General features: G+C 42.2%; 1 protein-coding gene across 2 annotated transcripts in view; it reads right to left on the bottom strand.

Moving 5' to 3' along the window:
- Window positions 1-9,954: 9,954 nt before the first annotated feature.
- Window positions 9,955-23,705, bottom strand: part of LOC110501768 (coiled-coil domain-containing protein 141) — a 34,662-nt gene continuing 20,911 nt past the window's right edge. Inside the window, exons 18-26 of one of the 2 annotated variants that reach the window (XM_021579548.3) lie at window positions 16,990-17,130; window positions 16,663-16,860; window positions 16,271-16,454; window positions 16,009-16,121; window positions 15,792-15,923; window positions 15,423-15,607; window positions 12,560-12,893; window positions 11,428-12,347; window positions 9,955-10,781 (exon numbers count right to left, since the gene is read on the bottom strand). In XM_021579548.3, coding sequence (XP_021435223.2) covers window positions 10,496-10,781; window positions 11,428-12,347; window positions 12,560-12,893; window positions 15,423-15,607; window positions 15,792-15,923; window positions 16,009-16,121; window positions 16,271-16,454; window positions 16,663-16,860; window positions 16,990-17,130 — 2,493 coding nt within the window. In that variant the 3' untranslated portion in view covers window positions 9,955-10,495. The remainder of the gene's footprint in view (window positions 10,782-11,427; window positions 12,348-12,559; window positions 12,894-15,422; window positions 15,608-15,791; window positions 15,924-16,008; window positions 16,122-16,270; window positions 16,455-16,662; window positions 16,861-16,989; window positions 17,131-23,705) is intronic. The other variant, XM_090215943.1, reaches the window with a different exon arrangement.

Below are 23,705 nucleotides of genomic sequence, written 5' to 3'. Positions count from 1 at the left end.
CGACTACCGGGGCCTCAATGACATCACGGTAAAGAAACGTTACCCACTACCACTCCTCTCTGCGTCGTTCCAGCCTCTCCAGGTGGCGACTGTATTTTCGAAGTTGGACCTTCGGAACGCATACCATCTGGTTCAGATACGGGAAGGAGACGAATGGAAAACAGCCTTTAACACAGCTAGCAGGCACTACGAGTATCTGGTGATGCCATTCGGATTGACCAACGCTCCCACAGTGTTCCAGGCTCTGGTCAATGATGTGCTCCGTGACATGTTGAACAGATTTGTGTTTGTTTACCTTGACGACATCCTTGTCTTTTCCCGTTCGGTTCAGGAGCATGTCCTCACGTCCGACAAGTCCTGCAGCGACTCCTGGAGAACCAGTTGTTTGTCAAGGCTGAGAAGTGTGAATTCCATCGTTCCACTATCTCCTTTCTGGGATACGCCATCACAGCAGGGAACATTCAAATGGATCCTGACAAGGTGAGAGCAGTGGTTGATTGGACTCAACCCATGTCCAGAGTGCAGCTGTCACATTTTCTGGGGTTTGCACATTTCTACTGCCGCTTCTTTCGGAACTACAGCACCCTGGCTTCCCCTTCTTTGCTCTCACTTGTCCCAAGGTTCTGTTCATGTGGTCCCCAGCTGCTTACCATGCGTTTTTGGATCTGACGCATCGGTTCAAAACAGCCCCCATCCACATCCATCCGGACCTGTCCCGTGTCGTGGTAATTTCCTGTATTTCTAAACATTTGAGAGAGCAAACCACACACAAGTCAGAGTTATATTATAAAGTCCATCTTTAATTATATGAGCTTCACCATAGCCCTGTGACTCTCAGATCAATTCGGTGTCTATAAATGAATTCTCTGAGAGTGCTTACAAAACAGTTCTTAGTATAATTTATATCCAAGACACACTCATCTCAACTCACATGACAAATAACAGATCTTAGGAACATTACACAAATAACCTTTTACTTGAAAGAGGAGTATCCCAAAGCTAGATAGCATTAGCTATAAATTATTGTTCAGTTTGGTCTCCTAAACAAAGTTTTCATCTCGTTCTTGGTACCACTTAGGACCAAAACATGACCTTATCCAGTGGCATATATCAATTGTCAATTCTAGATACACCCATCTCAAATACACCCCCTCCTGGACAAGATCAGAAAAGACAGTGAGCCTCCTAGGCCATATACTAAATCAGGATAAGGGCAACCTCAGAGGGGACATTCAATAGTTATAGACACATTCCCATAAGAAGACAAGCCTGACCTCTCCCCTCTCTGGGCCCCTAGTGTCTAAGCCCTAGCAGAGAAGGGATAACTGCAAACTGCCAACATTATTATCCAAAAGAAGACATTCTAATGACATATCTCACATAAGCATCATTATATTCATAAAACATCTTATTTATGAATGTTACCTAACTAATTCATCCCTAACACCCGTCAGTTTGTGGTAGAGCTCAATGCTTCTGATGTTGGAGTTGGGGCCGTCCTCTGCCAGCGGTCTGCCCGGGACCAAAAGCTGCATTCCTGTGCCTTCCTGTCGCATCATCTCAATCCAGCTGGAACTTCTGGCGATCAAAATGGCATTGGAGGAGTGGAGGCACTGCCTTGAAAGGGCGGAACATCCATTCTTGGTGTGGACCAACCATAAGAATATCTCCACACCGCCAAGCACCTCAACTCTAGGCAGGCACATTGAGCTCTGTTATTCACACAATTTAATTTAACCCGGGGGGGCTAACCGGGGGTTCGTCACAGATTTGGCTCGGTCCTCGGTCCCGGAGTGGGCTCATTCCTCAAAGCTAACCTGCCATCCTGGCTCCCGCCGAACCCTGGCCATCCTCCGACAATGCTTTGGTGTCCCGCTATGGTTTCTGACCTCTCCGCATTCATCGCTGCATGCACAGTGTGCTCAGAATAAGACTCTGTGGCAAGCCCCGGCTGGCCTCCTTCAACAACTCCCTGTTCCTCATCGTCCCTGGTCCCATATACTTTGACTTTGTCACTGGTCCCCCTCCATCTGATGGCAACACCACCAACCTTACAGTGGTGGATAGGTTTTCTATAGCCACCCATTTCATAACCCTCCCCAAGTTACCTTCAGCCAAGGAGACAGCTCTCGCCATTTGAGTGCTCCATGGGTTATCAGCCCCCACTCTTCCCTGAGCAAGAGGAATAGGTCAACATACACTCTGCCCCAATGTTCGTCCGCCGCTGTCGGCATACATGGAAGAGAGCCACCGGAAATCAGTTCCCCGCTATCGTCTCGGGCAGAGGGTATGGCTGTCTACGTGGGATCTGCCCCTCCGGGTGGAGTCTCGTAAACCTTTCCCGTTTTATTGGTCCATTCCCCATTTCTAATGTCCTTAGCTCCTCTGCTGTTAGTCTTCTGTTGCCCCGTACCATCCTTATACATCTTACTTTTCATGTGTCTAGGATTATACCTTTGTCTCACAGCCCTTTGTCTCCTGTTTCCAGGCCCACCCCCACTCCCCGTTTATCGACTGCCATCCGATGTCCACGGTGAGATGCCTCCTGAGTGTTTGACCTCGGGGCAAGGGTTTCCAGTACCTGGTTGACTGGGTTATGCCCCGGAGGAGAGGTGCTGGATCCCACTAGAAACTTCCTGGAACCGGCGGCACCCCGGTCAACCAGGTATGTGCCCAGGTAGGACAGCAGGTGGCGTCCCTAGAGGGGGGGTAATTGTCACGCCCTGATCTGTTTCACCTGTCTTGTGCTTGTCTCCACCCCCCAAAGAGGTCTCCCATTTGTCCCCCATTGTCCCCTGTGTACACGGCTTATAGTGCATGTCAGAACAAAAACCAAGCCATGAGGTCAAAGGAATTGTCCGTAGAGCTCAGAGACAGGATTTTGTTGAGGCACAGATCTGGGGAAGGGTACCAAGCATCCCCAAGAACACAGGGGCCTCCATCATTCTTCATTGGAAGAAGTTTGGAACCACCAAGACTTTTCCTAAAGCTGTCCACTAAACTGAGCAATCAGGGGAGAAGGGCCTTGGTCAGGAAGGTGACCAAGAACCTGATGGTCACTCTGACAGAGCTCCAGAGTTCCTCTGTGGAGATGGGAGAACCTTCGAGAAGGACAACCATATCTGCAGCACTCCAACAATCAGGTCTTTATGGTGGAGTGGCCAGACGGAAGCCACTCTTCAGTAAAAGGCACATGACAGACCGCTTGGAGTTTGCCAAAAGGCACCTAAAGGACTCTCAGACTATGAGTAACAAGATTCTCTGGCCTGAATGCCAAGCACCCTACGGTGAAGCATGCTGTGGGGATGTTTTTCAGCTGCAGGGGCTGGGAGACTACTCAGGATCAAGGGAAAGATGAACGGAGCAAAGTAGAGAGATCCTTGATGAAAACCTGCCCACAGGACAATGACCCTAACCACACAGCCAAGAGAACACAGGAGTGGCTTCGGGACAAGTCTCTGAATGTACTTGAGTGGTCCAGCCAGAGCCCAGACTTGAACCTGATCAAACATTTCTGTACAGATCTGAAAATAGCTGTGCAGCAACACTCCCCTGTCAACCTTTTAGAGCTTGAGAGGATCTGCAGAGAAGAATGGGATAAACTCCCCAAATACCAGTGTGCCAAGCTTGTAGAGTCATACCCAAGAAGACTGAGGCTGTAATCGTAAAGGGTCTGAACACATATAAAGATATTTCCGTTGAATTTCTTTTGATAAATTTGCAAAAATTCTATAAAACTGTTTTTGCTTTTGTCATTATGGGATATTGTGTGCAGACTGGTGAGAGAGAAAAAAACGATTTAAATACATTTTAGAAAAAGTCTAACGTAACAAAATGTGGAAAAAGTCAAGGGGTCTGAATACTTTCCAAATGCAAGGGCTCCCGAGTGGTGGAGCGGTCAAAGGCACTGCATCTCAGTGCTTGAGGGGGCACTACAGACACCCTGGTTCGATTCCCATAGGGCGGCGTACAATTGGCCCAGCATCGTCCAGGTTTAGCTGGGGTAGGCCGACATTGTAAATAAGAATGTGTTCTTAACTGACTTGCCCAGTTAAATAAAAAATACAGATATATGATCTTAATTTGAGTCATTTTGCTATAACAGGTTATGTGAAATACAATTCAATTAAAATTTTCATGAGGGTTGATGAAATTTTTTTCATAAGGGAAAATCAACTCTGAAATTTTTAAGTGGAAATTACAAATTTCAGAAGCCTTTTTAAACCTCAAATACACCACAGGTTTTACATGTCCTGCATTGCAGGAAAGGTATCCTGCAACATTGCGACATTTCTGTCTGTATACATTATCAAAATGCTCACTCACAGAATGTTTTTCAAAACATAAGAAAATGAAATTGACTGTACTCCAAAAGATAATCTTCAATAATTCATTCTGATATTGGACAATACATCAAAACAGTTTTCACAAAAAGGCTTTAATTGCAAACAAAGGGACTACATGCAATAGGCAAATTGCCACAAAATGTACACACGTGTATGCTGTGAAACTCCAATAAATACATCATTTCTTTATTCAAGTCCCCAGACTCCCTATTTTCCCTCCTGCCCCTCTTTACTTTTTATGTTGTTTACTTGTTGAGGATGCATGTACAGTTTTCCCATCTGGATCTTCAGTGTTGATCATGACGACTGCCTGGGCTTTGGTTTGGCTCTGCGGGGGGAATACAGATAACGGTGTAAATTGAGATGTCACATTTATTGATAGTTTAGGGGTCATACATCCCAGAATCAAATCTATGGACAGTTACATGTTACATAATGTCATTATTTAACTTGTGTGTATATCTGTTCTATGGTTGTTACTGTTTTTAATGTTGAACCCTGACTGCACTACAAATTTCTCAATTTAAACAAAGATATTGATTGATTGATGAATGTGGGTAACACTTTGATGAGTACCTACATAAGGACATTCTAACACGTAAAAAACCCATACATAAGACATCCATGTCTCACAGTAATGACAGTAACTTGAATTCTCAATTGTAGAGGATGAAAAAATAAAATAGGATTTACCAGTGACCAACTCGTCTGCAGAACAGCAGACTTCCCCCTCTTCCTATTTGGCATCTCACACATACTTCCCAGAGACTGACACAATAGCACTCTTCTTTACAATGACATGAGTATCACTTTGGCTTTGAATCCGCAAGGGAGACAAACATGATATTGATATTTTCACCTATTTAGAATCTTGTACCACCCTGCTTTCTTCACAAGTTATAGTGGCAACTTAAAATATCACAAATAAAAATATATCACCTAATAATAGGCCATTTAAAGTAGTATTAGACAACTCACCCTGCTTTCTCCACAAGCTACAATGACACTCTTCAGGAAGGGATCTTCTCCCACCAGGAGATGCTTATCTTCTGGCTTTGAAAGGAACTGAGGAGTAGATCCACAGACTGGGGGAGACCAAGTTACACTATTTTCTATCGCATTGTTTGATACGTTCCATTAGGTTCAGGAGGACATCAAATCAAGACATCAAATTAGATGAGCTTGTGCACAATATTTGAAAATCCAGGGGCACAACGTTGGTTTTAGAAGTGAGGGGTATATAACTTTATATAGATGTTTTAATCCAGTCGGATAAACACTCCAAACAGCCTACCCGACGCTCGGAGGCATCCGCATGGTCCTAAAGCACACTGTTGCCTTGTTTTGTATCACAGGGGGGGGGACAAAAATGCAATTTCAGAATGTGGGGGGGACATGTCCCCCCGGGTCCCCAGTGAAAGTTGCGCCCCTGTGAAAATCATAAGTTGGTATGCAAGGTGAAAGAAACAGTCTACCAACGGAGACAAATGTGTACAATTATAAAATATAAAGCAATTTATTCATTAGAACAAACTGCTTTTCTTCTCAAATGTTACAGTGGGCAGAACAAGTATTTGATACACTGCCAATTTTGCAGGTTTTCCTACTTACAAAGCATGTAGAGGTCTGTAATATTTTTTCATAGGTACACTTCAGCTGTGAGAGACGGAAATTTTAAACAAAAATCCAGAAAATCACATTGTATTATTTTTAAGTAATTAATTTGCATTTTATTGCATGACATAAGTATTTGATCACCTACCAACCAGAAAGAATTCCTGCTCTCACAGAAGTGTTAGTTTTTCCTTAAGAAGCCCTCCTTGTTCTCCACTCATTACCTGTATTAACTGCACCTGTTTGAACTCGTTACCTGTATAAAAGACACCTGTCCACACATTCAATCACTCCAACCTCTCCACAGTGGCCAAGACCAGAGAGCTGTGTAAGGACATCAGGGATCAAATTGTAAACCTGCACAAGGCTGGGATGGGCTACAGGACAATAGGCAAGCAGCTTGGTGAGAAGGCAACAACTGTTGGCGCAATTATTAGAAAATGGAAGAAGTTCAAGATGACGGTCAATCACCCTCGGTCTGGGGCTCCATGCAAGATCTCACCTCGTGGGGCATCAATGATCATGTGGAAGGTAAGGGATCAGCCCAGAACTACACGGCAGGACCTGGACAATGACCTGAAGAGAGCTGGGACCACAGTCTCAAAGAAAACCATTAGTAACACACTACGCCGTCATGGATTAAAATCCTGCAGTGCACGCAAGGTCCCCCTGCTCAAGCCAGCGCATGTCCAAGCCCGTCTGAAGTTTGACAATGACCATCTGGATGATCCAGAGGAGGAATGGGAGAAGGTCATGTGGTCTGATGAGACAAAAATAGAGCTCCACTCGCCATGTTTGGAGGAAGAAGAAGGATGAGTACAACCCCAAGAACACCATCCCAACCGTGAAGCATGGAGGTGGAAACATCATTCTTTGGGGATGCTTTTCTGCAAAGGGGACAGGACGACTGCACCATATTGAGGGGAGGATGGATGGGGCCATGTATTGCGAGATCTTGGCCAACAACCTCCTTCCCTCAGTAAGAGCATTGAAGATGGGTCGAGGCTGGGTCTTCCAGCATGACAACGACCCGAAACACACAGCCAGGGCAACTAAGGAGTGGCTCCGTAAGAAGCATCTCAAGGTCCTGGAGTGGCCTAGCCAGTCTCCAGACCTGAACCAAATAGAAAATCTTTGGAGGGCGCTCCGTATTGCCCAGCGACAGCCCCGAAACCTGAAGGATCTGGAGAAGGTCTGTATGGAGGAGTGGGCCAAAATCCCTGCTGCAGTGTGTGCAAACCTGGTCAAGAACTACAGGAAATGTATGATCTCTGTAATTGCAAACAAAGGTTTCGGTACCAAATATTAAGTTCTGCTTTTCTGATGTATCAAATACTTATGTCATGCAATAAAATGCTAATTAATTACTTAAAAACCATACAATGTGATTTTCTGGATCTTTGCCTGGATTCCGCCTCACACAGTTCAAGTGTAAAATTACAGACCTCTACATGCTTTGTAAGAAGGAAAACCTGCAAAATAGGCAGTGTATCAAATACTTGTTCTCCCCACTGTATGTGATATTATCAAGAATATCCCATGGCTTGCCTATCTGTTGCAGATAAAGGCCAATCTTAAGCCTGTATCTGCAATATTTCAGCCCTCTACCACAGGAGGGGAGCCAGCCTTATCATCACTGTGTGAGGACTGAAGTAGTTAGTGGAGTGGAGAGGTGGATTGGAGTGAAGAGGTGTAACCTGCGGAACCACAATTTGACCTGAGAGATTGTGTTACCCCACAACATACAGTACAACAACAGAGCAGTCAACCTTAAATGCAGTCCATACAACTTCCAGGTATTTCAATGATGGAAATGTTCCCCTTTGATTTGAAAGATTATGATTTATAACTACCAAACTAGTCCTACCTTGTCATAACAAAACAATACTCAATTCTTTAGCCCGTTTTTGTCATAAACCAGGTTTCCATCCAACCTTTTAATGCGAGTAAAGTACATCTGATGAAAAAAATACGCTAGGCAAGGTGGGATCATTTTGTTTCTAAAATTAATTATGCAACAAATGGCATTGGAAACGCTTTCATTTGCAAATATTGATATAATAACCATCATATCGAAGTAAACTTGGAGACATGTGTTGTCCTCCCAGTACGACTCGGGAAAGCATGCTGTTTATTAGGCTAGAGATTAAATAAATTATGATGAACTTCATAGGGTGGTGAAAGTGAAAATTGATGAACTTGATGCTCCTTTCTAATAAATATTAAGGGTCTTATTCGACATGATCATGCCGTTTGATAAATAATAATGTCCATAATAATCCTATCATGTACACTACAGTTAAACATTTTGGGGTCACTTAGACATGTCCTTGTTTTCCAAAGAAAGGCAAATTTTTTGTCCGTTAAAATAACATCAAATTGACCAATCTGAGATATGGCTTTTTCTTTGCAACTCTGCCTAGAAGGCCAGCGTCCCGGAGTCGCCTCTTCACTGTTGACGTTGAGACTGGTGTTTTGCAGGTACTATTTAATGAAGCCAGTTGAGGACTTGTGAGGCGTCTGTTTCTCAAACTAGACATCTAATGTCCTCTTGCTCAGTTGTGCACCAGGGCCTCCCACTCCTCTTCTATTCTGGTTAGGGCCAGTTTGCGCTGTTCTGTGAAGGTAGTAGTACACAGCATTGTACGAGATCTTCAGTCTCTTGGCATTTTCTCACATGGAATAGCCTTCATTTCTCAGAACAAGAATAAACTAACGAGTTTCAGAAGAAAGTTCTTTGTTTCTGGCCATTTTGAGCCTGTAATCGAACCCCAAAATGCTGACGCTCCAGATACTCAACTAGTCTAAAGAAGGCCAGTTTTATTGCTTCTTCAATCAGGAGAACAGTTTTCAGCTGTGCTAACATAATTGCAAAAGGGTTTTATAATGATCAATTATAATTATAAAATAATAAACTTGGATTAGCTAACACAACGTGCCATTGGAACACAGGAGTGATGGTTGCTGATAATGGTCCTCTGTACGCCTGTGTAGCTATTCCATAAACAAATCAGCCATTTCCAGCTACAATAGTCATTTATAACATTAACAATGTCTACACTGTATTTCTGATCAATTTGATGTTATTTTAATGGACAAAACTGTGCTTTTCTTTCAAAAACAAGGACATTTCTAATTGACCCCAAACTGTTGAACAGTAGTGTAGGCTATATGTAACGGATGTGAAATGGCTAGCTAGTTAGCGGTGTTCGCGCTAAATAGCGTTTCAATCGGTGAAGTCACTTGCTCTGAGACCTTGAAGTAGTAGTTCCCCTTGCTCTGCAAGGGCCGTGGCTTTTGTGGAGCGATGGGTAACGATGCTTCGTGGGTGACTGTTGTTGATGTGTGCAGAGGGTCCCTGGTTCGCGCCCGGGTATGGGCGAGGGGACGGTCTAAAGTTATACTGTTACATATACACACACCGTTTCTGTGAGCTTTTGGCTAAGAGTGGGCACCAGAGTGGGCACCAGAGTGGGCACCAGAGTAGGCACATTTGCTATATAACGCTATATATATTTTTGTGAAAAAATCATTAGTAGAGTTGAAAATGCGATGCAAACCCAATTAACTTGGGTTTTTTATCCGGTACATGGGTTTTTTAACTGCAAAAAAATATAATTCTGTACACTACTTCATTACGCACAGACTTTTATCCACCAGTCAATTTGATGGAAACACATCTCTGGTCTGAAAATGCACATATTGTTTTAATGTAGATTTTAGAATATTTGCATGATGGAAACCTAGCTATAGTCAATTGGTAATGAAAATATGTAAATCTTCAAATAATTCAAAAGTAATGTTTCCCTTAATTAAGTGTATTTTGATTTTAGTGTGGGGGTGGGGGGGTGAAGTGATAAAGTGAAATACAAAAACAGCAACAAAAAAATCTGATAATTTTATAAATGTGCATCTTACATGACCCTTAAACTGTAGAACCATACAACGGATATAACAAGATGGTAGTAGAGGGAGCACAAACAATTCATGAAACTTTTGACTCGGAAGCTGCATTACTTTATTTAAAATACATTTAATAAGGTAATTTGGCTGAAACAATTTACCATCTAATCTCAGAGCTTTGAAGTTTAGGATGGGCCTAATACAATAAAGAGAAATTGGCTAAATTACTGATTTTAGCATTTTATTTGTAAATTAATACCTTGATTCTGTAATTGGAGACCATTTTAGTCATGGAGGCACACTCAACGCACTGACTTTCTAGACAAAAGTATACGAAGGGGTTGAAAGTATACGAAGGAGTTAGTTGAGATATAAATTAATTGAGATAATACTTTTATGCAGAGATTAAATACAAATCTACAAAATAAATGAACCCGACCTTCATACACACGTGGTTTTGGGTGTAATAGGGTGGTGGTGGTGTCCAGGTTTGGAGGTGACACCGCATGCATCCATACAGTGGAAGTTAGGGTTACCCAGTGTACTACTATTCAAAGTCAACACTACTTCCCATTTTTGTGAGAGTGGAAAAGGTACTGGCAGTAAAAAGCTTAATATATATTTTTCTTTCTTCATACGAGCAGTAGGTACAGGAGATACAGGATAAAACACAGAGTGCCAAAACAAGTGTGCCAGTTCAGCTTGAGAAGAGGGCAGCTGGGATCGGGACATCTGTTGTTACCTGCATTCACCTGAAGGGCGGCACTAGAGGACAGGGTGCCACTTGAGTTGACGGCACCGCACACATAGAGACCTGCGTCGGCCTCAGTGACTTTCTGTATAAACAATGCATGTTTGCCTTCTTTTTGGGACAGTTCTATGTGCTCATCATTGGTCAGTTTCTCTCCATTCTTGAACCTAAAGCAAGAAGTCAATTATCACACAATCACAACAAGAAAAACACAAATCACATTCCTGTTTATCAAAGGGTGAGCTGAAGCACAATCAATCAAAACAACTAGATTATTTAAAATTAGAACATGCCATTAATGATCAAACGTGCTATCAAAGTTGTGTTATTAAACAGGAATCAAAACAAAAGGCTAGATAAGTCAAACAACAGTAAAGGATTTTAGTCCAATAAATTCATATTACGTTATCCACAAAACATGACTTGGGATTCAGATTTAACACTACTTATGCAGTTTAGAAATCTATCTTATAATTTCTCAATGTGTCCTTTCCTCTCCACCTGAATGATCCTTTTGGAATTGATTAATAAAATATCCCCAACACATAAAGCAGTGACTGTTAATACTACTGTAACCAGACTTTTCATGCTTATGAAGAGTCAAAATAATACAGATTCTATTAAAATAATGAAGTTCTACTGTTCCATTTCTACTTGCACCAATACTCCATCTGTGTCAGAAATTACACCTTGACCTATCCCCTTTAGAGTGCACTACTTCTGGCCAAAAGTAGTGCACAACATAGGGAATAGGATGCCATTTCAGACACAGATTCTATGATAATGAATGACTAAAGTCTATGAGCTACCCACCATGTTAAAGTAGGCTCTGGAAATCCAGTGACCTCCACTTCCAGGGTCACAGGCGACCCCTCCATAACTGTGGGACTAGACAGTAGTTTGGAGAAGTGAGGAGGGCCCTGGCCTGCTAGGGTGCTCCCCATGGACCGGCTGGTACCAGGCTGCCTGATCTCTTCTCTGATGGCTGTGGGATTGCAGAGGTCTGGGTCTTGGCCCTGGTCTGTGAGTGTGACTGCTGTGGTGGTTAATGGGGAGGGGGTAGCATGCGTGTTAAGAGTGCTAGCGGCGGCAGCAGCGGGGAAGGCAGATCCTCGAACCATCATGGTGCTAGGGTCATGCACTTTCTCCTGCGTCTCTGTGACAGAGCTCTCATGCACGGAATACACGGTCTGGTGGCACTCGTTTAGGCCTAGGGGGCCGACCGGTGGAAGATTTGGGAGGTTGGCATTTGGAAGGTTGGGGATGCCCCTGCTTTTCATAATATTGAAGAGTGTGTTTGAGACCAGGCTTGGTGCTGGGACAGTCAGGGGTCTGTGGACGAAAGAAGAGGACTCTGGTCTGAACTTGGTGTTGAGGCCCCCTGTAGGAGAGGGACAGCTTACAGTCTGCTCTCTGATCCTTTGTTGGCTCTGGCTGTTGCTGTAATCATTATGTGTGGAGTGTAACTGGTGGCTGTACTGGTTGATGTGAATGGTGTGGGACTGGGAGCTGAGACAGAAACCATCCAGGTCCAGGCCATTCTCTGATAGGACGATGTTGGACTCTGGGGTCTCGGAAAGCGGGGGCAGGGAGATGTCGTCGGGGGAAGTGCACTCATATTCGTCGTTAGACAGGGACTCTTCTGTCATGAGGTTATGCAGCTGAAGGTTCCTCTCCGTCAGACCACCTGCGGGCGGCAGCAGAAGTGATGCATCTTGGGGGAAAGGCTCATCCTGTAAGGATTCGAAAAAATAAACAGGGAGAGGTCAAAATAAAAGCATGTCACACACAGATAGATCCCTTATGTATGGGGTCTTGGGACAGAAAACCCCAGTAGTAGTGAAGTATGATAATAAGTCATGATAATACCTCAAAAACAACAAGGACTTCAGGAAATGACAAACAACAGGGGAAACCAATTGTTTGAGGACTTAAGAAGACCAACCTGATCAGTATTAGAAGTATGAAACCCAGGGAAGTTCCTCTGAGCAGGGCCCTGTCTCTCCTTCTTCTGGAACTCTCTCTGTATATCAGAGAAGCTGGGAGCCGAAGCGAAGGCAAGAGGAGGAAGAATAGTAGGAGGAGGGGTGACCAGAGACTTGATCCCTGCCTCGTTGAGCGTATGGACTTTCCTGTCCCTCTCCAGCGGTGAACAGGACAGATTGAAGGTCTGTATACATGAGAAAGAGGTGCTCAGCTGCTCTTTTCTCTCCATCGTCAACCTGCTGGTGATAGTCTCCACTCTCCTGGTCTCCGAGCACAACTCCCGGGTTTGATACCTATAATAATTATAATAATACATGAGTTTTATAGAGCGTTTTCATGGAGCCAAAGTCTATTTATAATAGTTACAAAGAAACAGAATAAACCAAAAAAGAAAGTCAACAAAACAAAAAACGTAAGGGGAGAGGAATCTGTGTGTGTGTGTGTGTGTGCGTGTGCAGGCACGTGCACAGATAGGAGTCAACCTGTGCCCAGCACATGCCCCTTTGCCGTCCCACTTGCCACTGCCCTTTTGGGTGGTGGTATAAGTATTATATTTTTTATCAAGTTTCATCATTGTTGCCTGCAAGTTGTGGCAACAAGTTCGCCACTCCCACATTCACACCTTGTCCGTTGGTTGCACTTGTTGGTCTGCCCTGTACAGAGCTTGCGCAAGCCCGGTATCCAAACATGCATGGCTTGAGATGCAGTCAACGTTCAAGCTACCTAGTTAGTAAATATCAACAGTACTGCTACAGAAGCATAACATTTGATTAACATCACCAATATTTGGTCTGGTTGACTGATACATGCAAAACAGAGGCAGAAAGAGAGTAAATAGGCTGCATCAACGACACTCGCTCCGAACCAACTCCATCCCTTCCTCAGTCGGCAGCAGCAACACAGATAGTCTAGACCAGGGGTTCTCTTTCTTCACTCAGGCCCCCCATCCAGCATTGGAGAACATCCCACTCTCCCGCCATGTCTATTTCTATGGGCACAAGCACTGTTCATGACACAAACTGTTCACACCCTTCTTGTTGGTGGAGAGAATGTTGCAGTTCTACATATTTTGCCATGCCTAATGTTTATTCATGTGATATTTGAGTGACTCAAACATTACAACAAAATCTATGGGCTAAAAAACGTTTGCTGACATTGGCTAGTTAATCTGGACATGTCTTAACATTTCTGTTAAGTTATAAATAACTCTCTAAGGTATGCAATGACTGACAAGACAAAATTTCGAAATTACACCTTGTGCATTATACCCTTTGAGCATGGTGAATGTATTAATTACGTTTTGGATTGTGTATCAATAAACCCAATCACTACAAATATACAGGCGTCCTTTCTAACTCAGTTGCCGGAGAGGAAGGAAACCCCTCAGGGTTTTCACCATGACACCAATGGTGACTTTAAAACAGTTACAGAGTTAAATGGCTGTGATAGGAGAAAACTGAGGATGGATCAACAACATTGTAGTTACTCCACAACACTAACTTAATTGACAGAGTGAAAAGAGAAGCCTGTACAGAATAAAAATATCCCAAAACATGTATCCTGTTTGCAGCAAGGCACTAAAGTAATATATTTTGTTGCATAAACAAATATTCCTATGCTCATGGAGATGCCCATTAAAACCTTGATACTACCCACCCCGGGTCTGGGAGCGTAATCATCAACTGACACTAACTAGCATAATGCAATGGACATAAATATTACTCGAAAATATTCCTATTCATGAAATCACAAGTGAAATATATTGAAACACAGCTTAGCCTTTTGTTAATCACCCTGTCATCTCAGATTTTGAAAATATGCTTTACAGCCAAAGCAAGACAAGCATTTGTGTAAGTTTATCGATAGCCTAGCATAGCATTATGCATAGCTAGCAGCAGGCAACCTGGTCACGAAAATCAGAAAAGCAATCAAATTAATAGTTTACCTTTGATGAGCTTTGGATGTTTTCACTCACGAGACTCCCAGTTAGTTAGCAAATGTTCCTTTTTTCCAAAAATATTATTTTTGTAGGCGAAATAGCTCAGTTTGTTCTTCACGTTTGGCTGAGAAATCGACCGGAAATTGCGGTCACTACAACGCCGAAAAATATTCAAAATTAGCTCCATAATATCGACAGAAACATGGCAAACGTTGTTTATAGTCAATCCTCAAGGTGTTTTTTAAATATCTATTCGATAATATATCAACCGGGACTGGTGGCTTCTTAGTAGGAAAGAGAGAAACAATGGCCGCATTTGTCCTTTACGCACAAAACACTCTGAGAGACTTCAGCTGACCACTGACGCAATGTTGACGTTCAGGCTCATTTTTCAAAATAAAGCCTAAAACTATGTATTGTGACAGTAGACACATTAGGGAAGCCATAGAAAAAGGAATATGGTTGATATCTCATTCACTGCTCAATAGGGACGCATAGGAACGCAGAGCTTTCTAAATAAGCGTCCCTTCCTGATTGGATTTTTCTCAGGCTTTCGCCTGCAATATCAGTTCTGTTATACTCACAGACAATATTTTTACCGTTTTGGAAACTTTAGAGTGTTTTCTATCCTAAGCTGTCAATTATATGCATATTCTAGCATCGTGTCCTGACAAAATAGCCGTTTACTTTGGGGACGTTATTTTTTCAAAAATGAAAATAGTGCCCCCTAGATTCAAGAGGTTGTTTAACACCTGTCCCCTGAAAGGTCTGTGCACGGCCCTGTGTGTGTGTATGTGTGTATGTGTGTATGTGTTTGTGTGTGTGTGTGTGAGTGAGTAAGTGAGTGGAGGATGTACGTGTAGATAGTGGTGGTTGAAGGTACCTGCTCTCTGATAACACTTTGTTGTGATGTTGTGGGTGGAGTTTATCTGGTAGTTCCTGGCTCCTTGTTTTGCGGATTTGAGGTTTCTTGCTTCTTGTGTTTTCAATTATTTTGATGGGTACCTCTTTCCCGTTCATTCCCATGGTTAGTTCGGGAGTGTGTCCAGTTTCTTTCAGCTCAGACTGCTGAAATCATACATTATAATGTCCAAAAAATAAATGGAACCCACATTTCACACAGTATGATAAAAAACTGAAGACTGAAAATATATATATATTTTTTGACAGATTACAGATGGTTTCAGAAGTGGGATCCAAAACCCACTGAAGCCAACAAAATGGTATATCGTTTCCTTATCAATAAACATACCACATCAAGAGACTCCTGGGGGTACATCTCAGCTTTCTCTGTTTCTTGGTTAGATTTTTTCTCTTGTTTGTTTTCCTCTTGTATGTCATTATCCAATTCTTTTATTTCAGGCTCCTGCTTCAAAGCCTCAGTCTGAAATTAGCGAACAATCACATATTTTCAAGAGGCATTTTCTAGTAAAATATCTGAGGAAAATAACCCGCTTTTTTCATCGTACCTGTAGTTTAGCCTCCAAATCCATCAATCCATTGGATAGTTCCTTTATCGATTCCACTATCTCATTGTGTCTGGTGACAGTTTTCTCCGTATACTTATTTCCCTCCTCAGCACCTGTACATTAAAAACAGTTCATACAGTCCTCAATGCCAGTGTCATGGGTGTGACTTCCAATAAGAACAGGGGGACATGTCACCCCACATTTTGAAATAGCATTTTAGAATTCTGTCTAAAGTCAAGATGGTGGTTTATTGTTTCCTTACCATGCAGACAGACAGCCAGTTCTGTGATTTGGCTGATCCTCTCCTCTTGCTGGGGCACAGTGGGCCAAACAAACTTCTCAAACTGCTTGTATAGAATAGACACTGCTTCCCTGGTCTTACACTGGGAAGAGTACTTCCCTACTCTCACAATTGTAGCACTTGCTTCATCACACCAGAAGTTATACTGAAATTCAAAAGCAGAAAAAATGGTGAGACAATTGCAGCAGATATTAGGCGAACACAAAATACGCTATATCCAATTCCTTGAATTCCTCCATTTCCTTTATGATGCTTTCTGACAAGATGTTAGTTGATTTTTTTATCCAACATTTTTCCTCCACAATTGGCAATTAGAGGGTAAACTATTTGTCTTATGTTTTCTCCATCCACACCTCATCCATGGCTTGCTGCAGCTTTATGCTCATGTCCAGATTCTGCTTGTACTCCTCCACAGTCTTGTCAAAGTCCCCCAGCTGTCTCTGTAGCTCATTAACAGCATCCTCTATCTCTCTGGGGTTACTGCCTATTAGATGCTTCTCTGTGCTGGAAGTCACTTTAACTGTAAATACCTGCACTCGTTTCTGCAATATCTGGATCAAGAGAGAAAGAGGCAAACAAAATATGCATGACCTAGGAATGATTTCAAAACCATTGAACAGCAGGGAATGAGGGAAATGTGATTTTGTTGTTGTTGTAGTGGCAAACAGGGTGTGTCTCACCTGTAACTTTTCAACATAAATCTCTATCTGCTGGATTTGGTTTTTCACTGCTTTCAGGTTCCTTGACTTGTCGTTTTTCTTCATATAATTGAACTTCAAGTTGTTGAATTTCTTCTTGAGGTCCTTGAATGACTTTCTCAGCTGAAATGAAAAGAATCATGATCTATTAATAACAAATGTTTTAAATCAGAATACAAAACATTTAAATCAGTTAAGACATAAAAGCCTCATATCATCATCATCATCCTGTGTTTCTTATCTGCGTTGACATGTAAATCCATTGTAATTCACTCCCTTTGATACAGTTACAGAACATTGAACAAGTACCATCTAACAGCACCACCAGAGATATGAAGGAGGGGGAGGGTGGCTGGGTTAGGGTATCCTATCTTGGCAGGAAAACAGAAAAGTGTAGCAGAGCAGGGTTGGATTCAGATTCACTCAGTGTAAGGATTATTTTGGTGCATTTATTGGCTAAGACTGGAGACGTGATTTATACAGTAGGGCCATTTCTGTATCAGCCGACGGCCTTCTGCAGAGGTGTAGAGTCTCCGAATGGCCAGCTCATATGTCAGACAAGGACAGCTGCAGCCTAACCAGCCTCCCTGTACATCCCATTTTGGGAACCTCGTATAACTATATCTAACTATCTTTTTCCCTAGCTGAGATGGGTACATGGGGAGTGTCTGTTTCACACACACACACACACACACACACACACACACACACACACACACACACACACACACTACCGTGGGATATGCGTCAACATCAACCTCGGGAAAATCCTATGCATTATCATTAACAGCAGACTTGTACATTTACTCAGGGAAACCAATGTACTGAGCAAATGTCAAATTGGCTTTTTTACCAAATTACTGTAAGACAGACCATGTGTTCACCCTGCACACCCTAATTGACAAACAAACAAAACAAAACAAAGGCAAAGTCTTCTCATGCTTTGTTGATTTCAAAAAAGCTTTTGACCCATTTTGGCAAGAGGGTCTGCTATACAAATTCATGGAAAGCGGTGTTGGGGGAATTTAGGGAACTCAGTGAGGAACACTGTATACGGCCCAGGAGGTAGATAGTAGATATAAAAAGTGATTGAGTAGGCTGCATAGATTTCATGACTAGAAGTTCAAAAGATGAAAATGCAGTAATTCTTATTTTTGTAAATTGAAATTTGCTATTGTATATGTTAGCAATATTTGTGGTGTTCGTGGGGGATATGGTCACTCATGTAACCAGGAGGAGAGGCCTCATTTAACACAGTAAATTCATCAGGCTTAAGCCATGTTTCAGTCTGGCCAATCACACAATATTATGTTGAGTTAATTGACTATAACTGCCTTGGAAGTGAGGGATCTAACATTATTTTGAGATGCGAGATATCACAATCTCTTCAATAATGACAGAAATGGAGGAGGTCTTTAATCCAGTAAGCAAACACCGCCATGTTCAGTTCTGCACAGATTCTGTCAGACCTGGGCCCTGACAGTAAATCTCAATAAGACAAAAATAATGGTGTTCCAAAAAATGTCCAGTTGCTAGGACCACAAATATGAATTCCATCTAGACACTGTTGCCCTAGAGCACACAAAAAACGATGCATACCTCGGCCTAAACATCAGCGCCACAGGTAACTTCCACAACACTGTGAACGAGCTGAGAGACAAGGCAAGAAGGGTTTTCTATGCCATCAAAAGGAACATAAAATTCAACATACCATTTAGGATCTGGCTAACAATACTTAAATCAGTTATAGAACCCATTGCCTTTTAAGGTCTGGGGTCTGCTCACCAACCAAGAATTCACAAAAGGGGACAAACACCAAATTGAGACTCTGCATGCAGAATTCTGCAAAAATATCCTCAGTGTCAAACACCAAATAATGCATGTAGAGCAGAATTATCAAAATCCAGAAAAAAGCCATTAAATTCTACAACCACCTAAAAGGAAGCGATTCCCGAACCTTCCATAACAAAGACATCACCTACAGAGAGATGAACCTGGAGAAGAGTCCCCTAAACAAGCAAGGTTCTGGGGCTCTGTTCACAAACATAAACAGACCCTAAAAGAGCCCGAGGATAGGAACACAATTAGACCCAACCAAATCATGAGTAAACAAAAAGATAATTACTTAACACATTGGAAAGAATTAACAAAAAAACAGAGCAAACTATAATGCTATTTGGCCCTAAGCAGAATACCTGACCACTGTGACTGACCCAAACTTAAGGAAAGCTTTGACTATGTACAGACTCAGTGAGCATAGCCTTGCTATTGAGGAAGGCCACCGTAGGCAGACCTGGCTCTCAAGAGAAAGACAGGCTACGTGCACACTGCCAACAAAATGAGGTGCATGACCATATTAGAGACACATATTTCCCTCAGATTACAAAGATCTACAAATAACTTGAAAACAAACCAAATTTTGATAAACTCCCTTATCTACAGGGTGAAATACCACAGTGTGCCATCAAAGCAGCAATATTTGTGACCTGTTGCCACAAGGAAAGGGCAACCAGTGAAGAACAAACACCATTGTAAATACAACCCATATTTATTTTCCCTTGTGTACTTTAACAATTTGCACATAATATGCCATTTGAAATGTCTAATATTTTAACTTTTGTGAGTGGAATGTTTACTTTTAATTTTTATTGTTTATTATCTACTTGACTTGCTTTGGCAATGTTAACATATGTTTACCATGCCAATGAAGCCCTTAAAGTGAATTTTGAGAGAGAGAGAGAAACAAGGAAACATTAAGGAAAGTCTGTTTGATGTCGCAAAGCAATTACTGTATAGCTACTGAGCCAGATGCTACAGAGACCTAACTGAGACCTGACCCACTGATAACTTAATAGAACCAAAGTAAATAACCTTTAGAGAACTATAAACATACCCATTAAGAAATACTATTTCGAGATTACAGATGACAAAGATTCCCATGCATATGTTACGTTCCCCAGTTTCTGTGTTGTAGTTTGTATTTGAGTGTGTTTCAGGAAATGGCTTCCTGAAATCCCCCAAGCAGCTGATTGGTCGACTCCACGGCTAAGTGGATCTGACCCCGCCCCCTCGTCAAGTTACAGCTGTATCCCATTAGACTCCTTCTCCAGTTATAAAAGCCTGTTGTTCAGGAGAGAGATGATTGCTGAGAGGTCATTGAAGAAAGATGATTGCTGAGAGAGGAGGCTGATGGTTATAGCATATGTTGGTTGTTTCTCAGGCAGTTGGTGTGTACTATGTCAGTTGTAGATGGGAACAACTGTGGTATGTTCTGTGAGTTTGTTGCTCAGTCAGAGCCTATTTGATGACGTGTTTCTCAGTGTGTTTGAAATTGTTAATATTCTGTTTCATTTGTTCCCAGGGGGGAAGGGGAAGGCACCTAGGGAGTGCTTAGGCAAGAGGCCCGTGGGCATACATATACCCATAGTATATTCACTGTCTAGGCACACTAATACAGGCACACCCTGTATTTTGGTTAGGGCACCAGGTGGTGCTAAATTAGGTAAGTAGTGGTTAGGCAGGTTAGATAGAAGGGGCTTTGATATTTACTTTCTTTGGTTCTGTCCAGCCCCTTTTCCCCATATTACCGTGTGAAGGAATACATTCCTAGTAAATGGTAAATTCTCTGCCTTTTGTCATCCTTACTCACACCTACAGCCCATACCTCTTTCGCTTCACGGAGAGTTGAGTTGTAGCAGGGTGTTGCGTAACAGCATAATAGAAATATACTGTATATGATTGTAAGTTATAAGCAAGGTTTGAAATGGTACATTTGTCAAATATGATATGTTTGGGCTTCTTGCGGTCAATTTGCAGTCTAGAATTTATGCTCCGGCCCCCTGACCATCCGCTCAAGAATAAAAATGGGCCTTTAGTTTGCAGAACCAGAGCAGTATGGCCCTTGAGGGAAGTAGGCCTAGCCTAGGCTGTGCTACTGTATATTGAGGGTACGGTCAGAGCTTGATCGGCTTTAAATTGAGTCTCACCCCAGCTGATGGGCAGCAGCAACTGCTCCTGCTAATAAAATACCATGTCTACTCATCCATATTTATAAAAGGCTTTTGGCTAGTCAAATGGACATCTAAAGTTGACATTTTTTGCCTTTTAGCTAAGCCTAACCCTTTTCCTAACCTGCTGCGTTAGTTCTCTTAACCTGCTACAAAAGGTCAATCCTGGTAAATTCTGTTAAGCTATATCCCATCTGTCTATTTCATGGCACAGCAAAGAGAGAGTCCCTCCTTTCAATTTCTAAGCTAAATTTCTTTCAATTTCATACCATTACAGTTTAACACTGATGTTATTAATATGAAATACTTAGTTGTTACTAATGTATCTTTATTCATGCACAAAAACATTATTGTAGAGTGGTCTGTACGATTACATAAGACATGATCGGAGTTTATTCCATGTCAATTCAGGAAGTAAACAGAAATTCCTATGCTATTTAAGGCAATTGACATTGGAATTTCAATTTACTGTACTTCCTGATTTTAAATGGAATTAACACCAACTTTTAAATAGTGCATTGGGAAAGTATTCAGACCCCTTGACCTTTTCCACATTTTGTTACATTACAGCCTTATTCTAAAATGTATTGAATACATGTTTCTCATCAATCTATGCAAAGTGTAGACAAAGCGAAAACAGTTTTTTTACATAAGTTTACAGACCCTTTGCTATGAGACTCAAAATTGAGCTCAGGTGCATCCTGTTTCCATTAATCATCCTGGAGATGTTTCTACAACTTGACTGGACATGCTTTGGAAAGGCATACACCTGTCTAGTTAAGGTCTCACAGTTGACAGTGCACGTCGGAGCAAAAAAAAACAAGCCATGAGGTTGAAGGAATTGCCCATAGTGCTCCGAGAGGATGGTGTTGAGGCACAGATCTGGGAAAGGGTACCACAAAATGTCTGCAGCATTGAAGGTCCCCAAGATCACAGTGGCCTTTATCCTTCTTAAATGGAAGAAGTTTGGAACCACACAAGAAGCCTGGCCAAACTGAGCAATCGGGGGAGAAAGGTCTTGATCAGGGAGGTGACCAAGAACACGATGGTCACTCTTACAGAGTTCCTTTGTGTAGATGGGAGAACCTTCCAGAAGGACAACCATCTCTGCAGCACTCCACCAATCAGGCCTTCATGGTAGAGTGGCCAGACAGAAGCCACTCCTCAGTAAAAGGCACATGACAGACCGCTTGGAGTTTGCCAAAAGGCACCTAAAGGACTCTCAGACTATGAGTAACAAGATTTTCTGGAAACCAAGATTGAACTCTTCAGCCTTAATGCCAAGAGTCACGTCTAGAGGAAATCCATCCCTACGATGAAGCATGGCGGTTGCAGCATCATGCTATGGGGATGTTTTTCAGGGACAGGGAGACAAGTCAGGATGGAGGGAGCAAAGTACAGAGAGAATGGAGCAAAGTACAGAGATATCCTTGATGGAAACCTGCTCCAGAGCGGTCAGGAGCTCAGACTTTGGTGAATGTCCAGCTTCCAACAGGACAACGACATTAAGCACACAACCAAGACAACGCAGGAGTGGCTTTGGGACAAGTGTCTGAATGTCCTTGAGTGGCCCAGCCAGAGCCTGAACTTGAACCCGATCGAACAGACCTGAAAATAGCTGTGCAGTGATGCTCCCCATCAAACCTGACAGAGCTTGTGAAGATCTGCAGAGAAGAATGTGAGAAACTCCCCAAATACAGGTGTGCCAAGCTTGTAGTGTCACACCAAAGAAGACTTGAGGCTGTAATCGCTGCCGAAGGTGCTTCAACAAAGTACAGAGTAAAGGGTCTGGGTTTACTTATGGAAATGTGATATTGAAATGTGATAATGTGATATCATTTTTTTTTTTTTTGCAAACAAAAACCTGTTTTTGCTTTGTCATTATGGGGTATTGTGTGTAGATTAATGAGGGGAAAAAACTATATAACCCATTTTAGAATAAGGTTGTATTGTAATAAAATGTTGAAAAAGTCAAGGGGTCTGAATACTTTCCGAATGCACCGAAAGAGTACACCCCTGCAGCAGTGTCTGGTAAAAGTCTAGGTATGCTCAGCCAACTGTATGGTGTCCTTAGCATAGTGAGAACAGAGATGTATGTCAACCTGTATCACATGTATTCCAAGTAATGGTCCAAGCAAGGTGATATATTTAGGACCGCTCTACTTTCTCTCAGGAGGCTACAGCGACTCCCTCTGCTGGCCAGATGAAATAACCTAACCAGAAAATAATAATTATGCCCTCATCTACTGTATTATACATTAGATGGAGCCTTTCTAGGGTATGTATAAACAAGCAGTGTGAGGTAACAGAAACACCGTAATGAAAACAACATTCTGATGGCAGTTATTAACAATGAAAACTGATATAGTGGTGAATTAATAAGAAATGGACCCCAAAAATTATATTAAAACAGAGCATCTCAAGTTGTATCAACACTTACATACTGACAACATCGTCCACTGGATGGAGGTAGAGGACAAACCTCTTGGCTGTGCCATAAAGGGTGTGTTGGAGTAAAAATAGAGTGGCATGAATAGATTTGGAACAGGAAACATGTTCACTGATAAAGACGTGTGCAAACTTTAGATTAGTACCACCCACAGGCCTACATATGACATGCAGATATAATCATTTTTAGGCCAAGGGAATTCCTAAATAAGTAGGGGATGAGGCCCTGGTATTGAGGCCTCT

This window comes from Oncorhynchus mykiss, chromosome 22 (genome assembly GCF_057628025.1).
Source record: "Oncorhynchus mykiss isolate SJ-2025 chromosome 22, ASM5762802v1, whole genome shotgun sequence".
Classification (NCBI taxonomy): Eukaryota; Metazoa; Chordata; class Actinopteri; order Salmoniformes; family Salmonidae; genus Oncorhynchus; species Oncorhynchus mykiss.
Note: the sequence above shows the minus strand (reverse complement) of the source record. Positions and strands in the feature narration are given on the sequence as shown.